Source organism: Hypoxylon trugodes (assembly GCF_022578975.1).
Source record: "Hypoxylon trugodes strain CBS 135444 unplaced genomic scaffold F4822scaffold_6, whole genome shotgun sequence".
Lineage (NCBI taxonomy): Eukaryota > Fungi > Ascomycota > Sordariomycetes > Xylariales > Hypoxylaceae > Hypoxylon > Hypoxylon trugodes.
Window position 1 is genome coordinate 348716 of NW_026250021.1, and position 12948 is coordinate 361663.

Genomic DNA, 12948 nt, shown 5'->3' on the forward strand with positions numbered 1-12948 from the left:
TGAGACCCGACTAATATTAATTAGGTAATCGGTTGTCCAGCTCTGTGATCTGGGGATCATTAAGAATCCTAGAGGAGCTTCGGAAGTGCGCCGGGTTCGACAATATTGAGCGCTTCGCCTGCGAGGATCAATGTTTATTACCTGTCTTTGATAAGGATTTGCTTTTCTTTCTGCAAGTTCTCTGCGATTTCAACCGGGATTTTCAGAGTCTCGGCGACGATACCCGCTGGGGTTAAAGCAAGCCACTGGGTCAATGAGATATCCTCAACTCGGTCGCTCTTGTATATCTCGATCCATACTAAATCCTCAGTATCCGAGGTGTTCTCGATATAATGACCTGAAATTGTCAGTTTGCACAAATGCACATAAGACGGGTGTAAACTAACCGCTATTATCGGGGAACACACCCGTATCCCCAGCTCTAAAATCAAAGGTCCGGGCGGCAGCACTGCCAAGGAATACGGTCGCGCGTCCTTGGCCCTTGTGGAAGTAAAGCCATTCTTCAGCCTGAATTTATATTAGACACAATATGCAGCAGCATCCGGATTAGGGACTCACATTGGGGTGCCAGTGCAATTCCCGCAGAGCTTTCGGTTCGAGAGTGACGACAGTGGCGGCTATAGTCGTCGCAATTGGGAAAGTCCGGGAGTCGACGATGCGAAGCGTGCCGCCCCCACCGGGTACCTTTTCAAGAGGGTGGTCCTTGGAGAAATAAGCAAAGGAGGCGTTTCCAGTGCGTTCTCCATTGCCACCAGTCACATTATGAGTGTCAACTGTTCCGTTTAGGATGTATGGATTTGGTGATGGGACTGAACCAAACACAGATTCAGGCAACCCAAAGTTCTTTGCCAAGATTGACTTGGGGGTGTGCGAAATCCAGTCATCCACGTTAAATGTGGTCCTAATGATAGTTAATCTAATGCAGCTCCCGACGAGGCTGTAGCGGCTGGTGACTTACCCGACGGCATCAAAGTCACCGTCATCAAAAATCAAGAGGAATTCATTCTCATCGTCAAGGCCTTGGACTGTGTGAGCTTCACCTTTGGGAAAGTACCAGATGTCTCCCTCTTCAAGCTTGACAGCTTGGTACGTGCCATCTTGGTCAACGCCAGACACCAAGATCGACCCAGCGTACAAATATCCCCATTCAGCCTTTGGTAATCATATTAGCGATACGCTTATATACGGCTCAATTATAACATACCACTTTGTGCCAATGAAGCTCACGGATTGAGCCTTTGGTTAAATGCTGCTGCGCGGATGCTATTTCCTTGCTGGTAGGGAGATCCGTGACAACTTGCTCGCGGACCCAACCACCTCTTAAGATTCTCGTCTTAGAGTCTGAGAAACTCCATTTGATGTTGGGAACAACACCATTGTCGGTGCTCTGCTGACCTAGATTATCTGGGTTCTGGAGATCTAGTTCGTGGTTTGTGCCACCTATACAGCGTTTGGTTAGCATCAACACTTAATGATGATGGCGATTGATAGGCACGCATCATACCAGACAACGGAGCACCCTTGCCATTGCCATCGATCGGTTGACCGTCGCCAAAGCCACCGCCTTGACTTTGACGCTCTATGACAGAGCCACTGGCACCGAATACAGCAAGAAACACGGACGAGAATTGAAGAGCCCGCATTTTGGCAACCAACGAGAGGCAATCACTACAGAAGCAAAAAGGGGCGAATACGGTTCAGGATGGCATGAAGAGAGGATAAACTATAAGCTTAAAGGCTTATATACTTTTTAATATACGGATCTGCATCCGGCTGGATCCAGGCACGCAATATCCAGAGCTTCGGCTCACATCTCTATCCATGGTTTGCCAGCATGACGAAGATCACAAGCGTTGCGACAATCCAACCCACATACAGAAACGAGAGATGCCAAGCAAGGTCGACCCCGGACATATTGATGAAGTTGAATAGATTTCCGCGCGACGTTGCTCACTCTCATGTGCGGGGGCCTATAATCAGCCGCGCTCCTAAACACACCATCCATATTAAAATAACGTCATCTCTTGGCAAACACTCACAACGGGAAATAAATGCTGCATAGTTTGATGAGCCATACTCCAAGGTTACAGCAGAAGGAAGCATATCTCGAACTATTTACGCTCATCACGGATAAGATGTTTGTAATGACCTCTTGCGCCATATGGCGTCCCTGTTTCTGCGACGCGCAGGGGTCGTCGCAATTACCGGGGGCCGGGCTCGTCGTTGGACTAAAAACGGGATTGAGTGCCCGCTTATTGATGTATTATGTTAAAATGGGAACTTTCGTCTGAAAGTTACCCGTCTCTCAGGTATGTATCCTTGTCTAGACCGATACTTAGGTAGTCGACCTGTTAATCACGCATGGACCATCATTATTAATGACTACCTTAGTAGAGACTACTGCTTATCATGTTAGACCACGACGGTTTACTCGACTAATGCAAGGCACGCACGAATACATGTTAATTAGTGATTCTGCTACGGAAAATATTTACTTTACCGCCATATTTTGCTATCAACGAGAGAAGCTATAGGCGCACCCACCCCTATGAGCGAGTACCTACACGACTGCCTACTCATTTTGAGCGCAGACAAGAGGGCTAATGGGCGAGAATGGGCAATGATAACAGTGCTCGGGTATGGCTTCAACGATGAGGTCATTCAGCCTCTCCTTACCCGAGACATGCTATAAGTCGGCGACCACACCCTTGCTAGCCTTAAGAGACCCGAAGACCCGGCAGTTGTGACTCGACTATTGGACTTGTTAGCTTGGCGCTGCACGACTTGTCCTTTACCAGGCAATCATAATGTTGGTTCATGCAGTCTATGGCCTAGTTTGACATATATCCATGCTCATTGTCCCATTTTGGTAGACTATTGCTATACCAAAGTCCTGGGAAAGGATATGAGGAGTATGCAAGATGCTGATCAGGCCTACATACGGCTATAGAGACTTCTGACTTTGCCGTTCCTGTGAATGGGCTTGACCTCATAAGAAGTAGTTGATTACTTCATGACATCGATACTCCTAGGAAGTTCAGCTTCTGCGGTCGATATTGGGATAATATCACGATCTAGAGCTTCATGATGCTATTGAGGTGAGGAATGGCAACATCAAGGTGAGATTTTGATCGACGGCATCTTGTTGGAGAGGGCGTGGCATATGATGGATGAGAGGGGTTCGCGATAAGCGATGAGAAGCGATGGTTGAGGAGGGACAACAGTTGGTGCTTACCTAGAGACAGGTTGGGCTTATAAGACGAGTTGAAGTATAAAAAGTCACATAACTCCCTTCTATGTGACCCTACTTAACTCTCCACGAGCACCCAACTATTTTGAAGAGATTCAGGCTTGGGCCCTCAGGAACAAAATGGCTTCTTCCGCGGCTGCGTTACTAGCAGCATTCCTCTTCGCGCCGTCGGCATTGGCTCTCTCCTTACCACCGCTGATCCCCCTCATTCCTGGAGTTACCGAGCCCTTGAGTACTCTCGCCCCTCCTCTTCCTATCTTGCAAATCCCAACGCCACCGCTGGAAAGTCCTCCCTTCGAGGCTAGCAATATTAAACCCAAGAAGATAGGCTATTTCTGGACAGCCGCGGGAGACAATCAACATAAGGGTTAGTATACATCTATTAAACGTAAAGTACCAAAGTGTACCAACGCTTACCAACGCTTCATAGATTTCTTGGCTACCTATAGTCTTGACGACGTAAGTTGACATCTACGTCAAAATATTTCTGGCCACTTACATTGAATAGGACACTTTCGGAACCCTGCTCTGGGTTACTGATGTCCCATCAAGTGGCAATAGTCCCCACCACCTTGGCCCTTCACATGATGGGAAGACTCTCATTGGTGGCGGATTATTGTCCTTACTGAAGACCCAAGACACCGCCTTCTACTTCGATGTTTCAGACCCGTACCGTCCAACTTTCAAGAAGAGTAACCGTGGTATTCTTTCGTCTATCGTTGATGAGATTCGTGCCAAGCCCGATGGGTAAGTCGCCCCACCCAGCAGTGACAAAGCCTCCTAACAGTTATCATCAGAGGATTCTTCATCACGTACATGGGATGTAAGTTTACACTTTGTATATTCCTGGTTGTAGCAAAACAAATGCTAACCCCGACCCTAGCTGCTCTCGGCACTTCACCCGGTCGCCTCGTTGAAACGGATGCCGAATTCAACATCATTCACGAATGGCCTGAGAGTGTGGATGGTGTCCTCAATATCCTTGGGGAACAATTCTCTCCGCACGGATTGACCATTGACTTTGACAAGAATGTCATTTTGACATCCGACTACGTTATTCCGCTCAGTATCTTGAAGCCCAGCTTAGGTATTCAGAGAGGAAATACCCTGCGACTATGGGACCTTCCCTCGCGAGAAATCATTAGCACAATTGAAATTCCGGATGTATGTGCCTAATTATATGCATTTCAATGTTCTTACTAACAATGGTTATAGGGAGGCGGTATTCAAGATGTCAAGTTCATTCCCGGTAACCCTGAGACAGCAGCTCTTGCGACCGCCGTGCATTTGGGCCAAGTGTGGATCATTTATCCCTTCCGTAAGGATAGCAACGGCAAGCAGGGAGTTGCGAAGCTATTATACGACTTGGGTCCCAAAGCTCGTGACACCACTGCTATTTAGTAAGTTGAACCCATGTCATTCATAATGCCCTACATGCTATTCAGAATAGAGAACTAATCAATGTTTCCAGCTCCGATATCTCGGCAGATGGCAAATTCGCCTATTTCACGCTAACCACGGCGGACCACATCGCGGCTCTCGACATTTCAGACTTGGATAACGTGAAGCGACTCGATGACCCCGACGAGGACCAGCCCACAATTGGTCCCCACTATATCAAGATTACGCCGGATCAGAAGCATATCGTGGTTACGGACTACTTCGTGCAGACCGGTGAAATCGGCCTCATCAACACTCCAGCCGATTTCAAGGCGCTTTACATCGATATCCTTGACGATGGATCATTGAGCTTTAACCGCAGCATAGATTTCCCCCGCGAATTCGCGAACAGGGGCGGTGCCAAGCCCCACTCTTCCGTGGTGTTCGATCTTTCAGATCCGGAAAACCCTATTTACTATTAAATTGGTGTTATTGATGGCAAATGCGACGATGACGATGATGGTATGGGGATATTAAACTTTTGGAATAATATATAATGTTTTTATATGATGACGGATGCTTGGTGGGCTTGTAGTTGAAAGGACGTAGGTAGGATCCAGGGGTAAGATCTCATAAGGGCTACTAGCAATGTGATAACCTCCCCAGGAATAGAGCGTCTATTTCCCATTTGCAATATTAAAAATTGAGTGGTAAATCACGATCGTTTTGCGCCTGATGAAACAAGTAGGATCGGAAATCTCGTCTAGCACTACCTAATTGTGTTGCGTACCTCCTTAGAACCCAACCAGGTCCGTTTCTTCCACATACCTGTGGGGTGTGCCTAACGAGAGCTGTTAAGAACTTCGGAGGCCGGGCTGCGGCCTGTGATGCAGGACGTGTCGAATTCTCCTTTCGAGTGGCTGCCTCCTTTTCTTTATCGATGATGAAATTGAAACAGGGATTCAAAGCTACCACCAAGAAGCGGGCGGACTCGTCGTAGATTACCCACTCGGTAGTGATCCGTAGGGGCGTGGATATTGTTGCTTCTGTCATGGCTCGCTCATCATATCTCATATATTCGAAATGCAGCGTGCCGTCTCGGTCAAGGCCGTTGGTGTAATTCCCCGCATCGTTGTCTGTGCTTATTGGGGGTATGCGCCTTGTAGAGTTTTGCGCGTTGGCGCGACAGCCCAGGACTGGACAGAGGTCTATGTAGTGCGACCATACGAATACATTACACTCAGTCCAGATAAGTCAGGCTATCGCCATAAGTACTTTGAGCGAGGCTTTGCGCCCTTTTCCTACGACTCTTCCTTTTCCCTTCAACCTTTTTCTGGTTGTGAACCACAAGCGGAATGACTACCCCTATATCTTCAAAAATGTCATCCACTGCTATCGCCGAGATCTCTCGGTCAGATCTCCGTAGCTTACCTGATGCCCCGACTACTGCGTCGATCTCAAACGCCAAGCATTTGTCCTCTTATAATTGGATCGAAGCCCCTACACCAACTATTGCCGTTCCCGGCAGTCCGGCACTTTGGGCCGCTCCTAAAACTGCTCAGAAGTTGAAGCAAGATTCCGGACTCATATACATTGCACAGAATGCGGCTCGTCACCCAGATAGTCCACTGGAGCCATTATTTCGTGCTCTATATATCACGAATCCCTCGTTCGACATCAACTCTATCGATGTTGTGACTGATCGGAACAACATCCGCAAACTCCTTAGTTTCATCGAACCCAGTATGTCGAAGAATGGCCTTGAAGAATTCACCATCGGCGTGGAAACCGTGGGGAATACCGTCATATTCTCTCGCGATGAGGCCAAAACTCAGGAGATCATTCGTCCACACGAGTTCAGGGGCTTTGGTCACGAATTCGAAAAAGCGTATACAACCGACAAGGTCAAAGACAGTACTGGCCATCATCGAATAATCTCATATAGCTTTGGTGGCTTGAACCTCATTGTGCGCTATGAGACGGATGGGTACGTAGGTACCAATAGCATGCCGTCTTCCAGTAGCAAAGGACAGGCACCCGCGGATTTATCCAGCATACTAGAGTCCTTATCCCTAGGGCCATCTTCCAAACCTCCTGCCGTCGATCCGAAGGGATCCAAATTGACCATTAAAGAAAATGGTCAGATGGTTACTCAAGGCTCAACTCTCGAAATCAAGACTCGCGTCTCCCATAAACCGATTGAGATCCGCGAAGTCGCACCACAGCTTTGGGCTTCCCAGACCCCAAGACTCGTCCGGGCTTATCACCAACGAGGAGTATTTCGGCCGCCAGTGGTGGAGGATGTATCCGCTCAGGTCAAAAGATGGGAATTGGACAATCAGATACACCTTAGACGCCTTGTGGCGCTAATTCGCAAGATTATGAGCCTAGCGAGAAGTCGCAATGGAAGCGTTGTGCTCAAATATGACCCGACGCGGGACAAGTTGGTTGTGCGGGAAGTACATCGGAAGAAAATGCTGCCTGAGGACTTATATGCTAAGTGGAATGACGGCAAGACCGTTACGGAAGCTCTGAATGGATTGGAGGTTTGAGTTCCCTTTCATCCTCACAGCCTACGTGGATCTTCATAAGTTCTGGTATTCTCATGATAGGAACAGAAGTTAGCACGAGCAATATGTCAAGTCGTGGTCTATAGCAGAATAATAAACTGGAATGACTTGACTTGTAACCTTGGAAGTTGGTGGTGATGGTCGCAATACCTAGGTAGTCTTTATAGCGTACCCCACACACTAGTGGTGCCCTACCAAACATTAAAATATAGGGGTCTAGGTACCCGTAATGAGGGGTAACTCGCCTCCTATTTTTAACACGGATTAATTACACTTCAATAACATTTGCAATTCTTATTCTATTTTAGAAATAAATATGCGCGAATTTAGCCTTTCTAAATACCTATAACTTAGAACGAGCTAGATTATTTCACTATTATTATTCATGAAGATGTTGCGGAGTGATTAGAAATTCTAAGTACAACGACCCTAAATTTTCATCATAACCTTAGTCTTATAACCCTAGCCCCTTTTCGGGATCCTAATATATTAAAATTCAAGGAAAGGGATGGCGACACCTTGTACGCAATCCTGTACCCATTTTCTTCGAAGATATTTGCAGCGATATGATAAAGTGGGGAAAATTAAGAATAGATAATTGTTAAAAGTTGGTATCAGATTCATTAACTACTCCGCGAGGAGAGAATGGTATGTATTCTATATAACCTCTATATGCGATCCTTTGCCCATGGATGTTGGCGGTCATATGCGCTGTGGTCTGAGAGACTACGCTCATAGTTTCCAAATTCTTCACGCCTCACGAACTGCGTCGTTCGTATTATCACGCCGGCTTCGGGTCTGGTGATACCGTGCTGCAGGGTTTCATCCCTCAATCCTTCCATCGAATCCGACACCGCTGGGCCACGTGAAGAGTCAATTGTCGTCAACATCATGCCTCCACGGCCATTATTGATCTTGCGATAAAATGTGTGGGATGAAGGTCCCCGGGTATGCTTGATAATCATGCCGGAACCGGCCCATGGCGACGAGCGAAGACTACTTATCTTGCTGATCTTAGAAAGGGGCCGTCGAGTAAACCGGTCGTCGACTGATAAAAGTGGTGAGCCGAATGAGGTTGGGAGGTGGACGTCAGTCAGTATCCTAGCTAGACTAGGAACGCCGAAAACTACAAACAGGCATGTAATTTCTACGAGCGCCCAAAGCAAGATAGGCGTTGTATGGTAGAACTGATCGTCCGATCTGGTGTACTTGACTTCTGAGCCTAGGCGGAAGCCAGCTGCGATACAGCACCTGTTACATTCCTCCGGTTAGCCATACAAATGCCATAGGTACTAATACAAACAAGAAAAGGAGGCGAAGAGCGAAACGTACAATAGACCGAATGCGCAAATGACGATTACACCGGTTTTCGTCCTCGTTGGCAATTTTAGGTTCCAGATGACTTGCTGTGGCAGAAGGAACATGATGATGTCCGAAAATAGATTGACAGTAGCTGTCGCAATTTTGAAGACCTGAATGTCAATATGACAGGAGCCGCCATCGAATAGGGGATTCCAATTTTTCTCAACCGGTGTACAGGCGAAATTCATGAGAAATAGGTGTATGATATAGAAAACGGTATTCGCGCCCAGCACGCCGTAACAGAGCCAGAAAAAACGATCCCGAATTCCATATGGGATGAACACCTGGATCCAATCCAAAAGAATGGCAGCCTTTATGGTCATGATGACTCCGATATAAAAGCTCCCACTGATGAAGATAGGAAAGATGGCATCCGCCATATCCTTCCAACGGATGTCCCATTGATGCACAAAAACGCCTGTATTGCCCAGCAGGCGATAACCGAAATAAATATCCGTTACATAGCAACCAAAGCCAATTAACATTAAAACTAATAAATGAACGTTAGAATAGGAGGCATCGTTTAGTCACTATCATACACTAGTCACTCACTATCGGGAAATTCAAATTTCTTCACACAGAATAATTTTGCATAAACTCGAAATAGTATCGCTATCGTTGTTATCGCTAAACATAAAGGCAATAGGACTTTAGCAGCGTAATTCTTATTCGGCGGATCGTCGAAGTTTGGGATAATATTATCGGGCGGGTCGAGGGCCGGCTTATCGAGATATTGGTCCAGCTCGGCCGAGGTCAATGATGAAAGATCCGCCATTACGTGACTTCTTTCCCACCGAAGATTCTCCTCCGCCGTCGCTTGTACCACATCCAGGCCGAGATGGGAATAAAAATGGCTAATTGCAGTCGGGCCGGTGGACAAGTGGCTTTGGAAAACGGGAGACCTTTTCAAGGACGCACAAGAGCGCGAACGCGTGGGTAAGAACTCTATCTATACCCAACGACATGACTGAAGTCGTATACTGAAGAATTACTACATTAGGCAGGATGCGTGGCCGGCGCGCTGACATGCATGGCAAACAGCGTGGTAGTGGATCAAATTCCTAAAAGGGCATTTGCTCAGAATCAGCATTATGGAGCAGCTGAGAATTAGGAGGGTGACATGACGCAGTACTATTGGCAGGTACTCTGTGCCTTTTTATACCACATTTTGGTGCTAGAGGCTCACTGGAGGACGTTAGTGGGTGCGTAGGATCGGTCAGCATGACCGACCTGCCAAACTCTTCCCGTTATTCCCAAACCACGTAAATGCTCTCCGGTGGAGGGTTACATTGGAGCATGCACTTCATCTGGCAGTCGTAGAGTCAAGTCCGTGAGCCACGAGCTAGATGATGTACTAAAATCGAAGACGGTTAGAACATATTGCGAAGGATCTTGTTGTAGTTATCTGCGACCTAAGTGAACCAACCATAGGGCCCGACGATGAAGAAGGTAGTATTTAAATCGATGGCCGCCACGTTCCGCGCACTGTTATTATCTTCTACAGAGAGGATATTGGTTCGGATCTGCCCCTACTCCTCATTCTCCTCCTAGATTGGGCATGATGTGTGCATACATATGCGTGGACAGGTGTATTACAGCCCTATTAAACCCAATCACCAGCTCCATTAACACGTGAGACTGAACCAACAACATCGCAAACCGAACTCGATATGGCATCCACAATGTGATGGGTTTTAATTTGTTCGGGGCGATAATTCGAGCCTCTTATGTGAACCGACTAATCGACAACGCTTGTCCTCATTGACGGCCAACTCGGAATCACGACACTGGAGAATCAAATACCTATGTCTATGCCAATTACCCCGCCGGGTATTGTGTGGATGGCGATAACTCGCATTGTCGAAATAGAGGCGAAAACATTTTAATTGAATTTCAAATCGTGGGCGGGGATAAATGAAATAACGTCAGCTTGCTCAACTTAGGCTATACCGCATTTTGCTATGGGATTTGATTTGACATCCTGTTTCGAAGGATTCAGGATCCTTACACGAGGCGAAACGGTGAGTGGCAGGATATAAGCTGAAACGGCCGAGTCCACCTGCTTAATTACTGAATGCTATGGAGCTGTCGCGATCTAATACCTTGTCATTAGCGACCTTGCTTTTTTATTCTTCTCGGGACCGGGTCTTCCTGTTTAGTTCTCAATCTCGTGATATGATCGAGCGCTATCTGTTTCCTAGTTGAGGCTATGATATGGTGTTGAATCGCACCCGTATCGTCTCTTTTAGACGTGGACCGATCTTGAAGGATTGGTTAGTCTCAACGCTAGCCGAGAAGTTCTAGAAAACCAAGAGAATTCCATCTCTAGATATGTTTAAACGAAAAGTTAGATCTTCATCTAAGCTTATGAAACGACTCTCTAATGCCTGACTTTATGACAAGATGAAACTATTTTTAAAATCTAATAATAGATCGCTCTATAGATCTTGATCGTTTGAGGGGAGTACAACTTTAAAAACGCACAGTCTTTAGCAGGCAACGTAGCTTAGACCGCTACTCAGCTACTAGGGTAGGAGCCGGGCTGCAGACAAACCCCTGCTATGGGTCACGAGAATCGAATGACGGACATCCAGCGTGCTAGTATGACGCAGATGGCTTCTATGGCATTGGTCCTTGAATTGAGAAAGATATTACAAGGCACTCATCGGGAATTGCCACATTGTTAATCGTCAACGGCTTAGGTACGTTTGCGTTATATGAGCGATTTTTACTTATCTAAGTGATTACTCTCGCCAGCTACCAATCTTGAAACGCCGCCTAGGCAGAGGAGACCTACCTAAGCTTTTTGTGCGGATAGCTTACCTGAGGAGATATCAAAACGGACCAGTAAAGTAAAGAACCAAGATGATCGAAAACGAAATGCCAACTTTGCAAGGACGTAGCCTTTGAGTCCGCGCAAACATCCTTAGCGTATAACGCCCCAGTTTCCATCTGCAGATGCAGTCCTCTTAATTTCCCATTATGTATCTCGCCCGCAATCGACAAGCAATGAGCTTTATGTCAGCATTTTAGCTACATGTTCTGCCGACATGTACCCAACGACTGTCCAATATGGGTAAGAAGTTGGATATGCGATGCGAAATGACTTCATTGCCGATGTTGATGAAAATTCCTGTTCCAGGGACTACCCTGGACTGCACCAACGAAAGAGACGACGTAGTGAGTTGGGGTGATACAATGCGGGGCAGAAAGTAGGTACCTAACCGCTTTGTGTGTTATACCTCAGTCTCCCTGTGAAGTATGTATAGGTAAATGTAGGTAGAAGCATGTTGGGACTCTTACCTTCCAAGTCACCAATGGGTTTCCGATCGCAAATAGAAGCGATAAAAACCCCAATTGTTTTTGGAATCTGAGAACAGATAGCCTGCCTCACTACTTAGGTATGTCTGAATTAATTCTTCGCGTGAAGACTTCTAGCGTGCTATGGAATGGTCTCTTACGGGCAGTCTCGAAGATTCTGCAGCATACGCGGAGTCTGTACAGACTCCCACTTACTACAATGTTATGAATGGCAACCGCTTAGACTATGGCGGTTCTGTCAAGGAAATTGCCGAGCGGCACGGTAAGGGCGCTGAGCACAAGCCTGTCGTGTAAGTTGCATTTTTTCAGGTTTGTATTTTTTGATACTAACATGGTACCCCTCTACGATAGGCATGAGTTTCTCTGTGACGGCGACCAGCTTGCTGCTCGCATGGGTGGTACAATCATGGTTGGCGGCGTGGATAGTGAATTTGAGAACTTCATGTTTGCAAAAGTGGATAAGGTGACCGGAAGGTTGGAATGGCTAGTTGAGCGAGCAATCTGGGGTCCCATTGGCAAAGCGCCTAAGCATAGCGTAAGTTAAGAGAAGATGTATTTGGGCTTGTCGACATGGCTTTCACTCCGTTGACAACTGAGGTCCAATAGAAAATACATTTCCAGCAACTTTGGTAATCAGGGGTTATAACCCTATATGACGACCTAAATTGCTAAGGATCCTGGGTGTCCAACCCAATTCCCCATGCGTAGCGCGCTTACTGGCTGTGCCGACATTAAAGAAGTATCAGATTGAGCAGGACTTAAGTTACATATGTATTTCGAAAGGATGGTCTCGTGTACTTAGACACTGTGTGCTCAAAACTTATGCAAGTACCGCCCAGGACATTGCAGTCTTCAGCCTAGAAACCCGTATATGTTTTCTTTAACCTGATATCCCTTCCGTGTAGTCCCGTAAAACCCCAACCATTCCCTTTTGACGATCCATAGTAAGCCCTTATATATACCTCCTTAATAGAACAAAATCCCTAAAAAGACATCGATAATGGTGGTCAGCATTGAGCCATCCTCAAATGGATTCATGCGCACCGGAATCATGATGAGTAAAAT

The 12948-nt window shown here is 46.6% G+C and overlaps 5 protein-coding genes across 5 annotated transcripts; 3 read left to right on the plus strand and 2 right to left on the minus strand.

Annotated features, from left to right (window-relative positions):
* Positions 1 to 137: 137 nt before the first annotated feature.
* On the minus strand, positions 138 to 1643 carry F4822DRAFT_429969 (putative oxalate decarboxylase oxdC; the record flags this gene model as incomplete). Its single annotated transcript, XM_051461190.1, has 6 exons — positions 138 to 337; positions 387 to 507; positions 559 to 901; positions 959 to 1152; positions 1205 to 1440; positions 1505 to 1643. 6 exons carry the CDS (start codon positions 1641 to 1643, stop codon positions 138 to 140), a joined length of 1233 nt encoding a protein of 410 aa, XP_051312987.1.
* A 1405-nt stretch (positions 1644 to 3048) lies between these two features.
* Positions 3049 to 5219, plus strand: F4822DRAFT_276416 (uncharacterized protein). The gene is made up of 7 exons (XM_051454805.1): positions 3049 to 3617; positions 3681 to 3709; positions 3759 to 3997; positions 4048 to 4073; positions 4134 to 4414; positions 4466 to 4650; positions 4722 to 5219. Exons 1-7 carry the CDS (start codon positions 3371 to 3373, stop codon positions 5110 to 5112), a joined length of 1398 nt encoding a protein of 465 aa, XP_051312988.1. The 5' UTR covers positions 3049 to 3370; the 3' UTR covers positions 5113 to 5219.
* Positions 5220 to 6009: 790 nt separating this feature from the next.
* Positions 6010 to 7182, plus strand: F4822DRAFT_429971 (uncharacterized protein; the record flags this gene model as incomplete). The annotated part of the gene is made up of 1 exon (XM_051461192.1): positions 6010 to 7182. The coding sequence occupies one exon, from the start codon at positions 6010 to 6012 to the stop codon at positions 7180 to 7182; it is 1173 nt and encodes a 390-aa protein (XP_051312989.1).
* Positions 7183 to 7794: 612 nt separating this feature from the next.
* Positions 7795 to 9668, minus strand: F4822DRAFT_405777 (uncharacterized protein). Its single transcript, XM_051458337.1, has 3 exons — positions 9115 to 9668; positions 8533 to 9052; positions 7795 to 8451 (listed from the first exon to the last, which is right to left on the minus strand). Exons 1-3 carry the CDS (start codon positions 9335 to 9337, stop codon positions 7869 to 7871), a joined length of 1326 nt encoding a protein of 441 aa, XP_051312990.1. The 5' UTR covers positions 9338 to 9668; the 3' UTR covers positions 7795 to 7868.
* A 2338-nt stretch (positions 9669 to 12006) lies between these two features.
* Positions 12007 to 12427, plus strand: F4822DRAFT_429973 (uncharacterized protein; the record flags this gene model as incomplete). The annotated part of the gene is made up of 2 exons (XM_051461193.1): positions 12007 to 12173; positions 12235 to 12427. 2 exons carry the CDS (start codon positions 12007 to 12009, stop codon positions 12425 to 12427), a joined length of 360 nt encoding a protein of 119 aa, XP_051312991.1.
* Between the last annotated feature and the right edge of the window lie 521 nt (positions 12428 to 12948).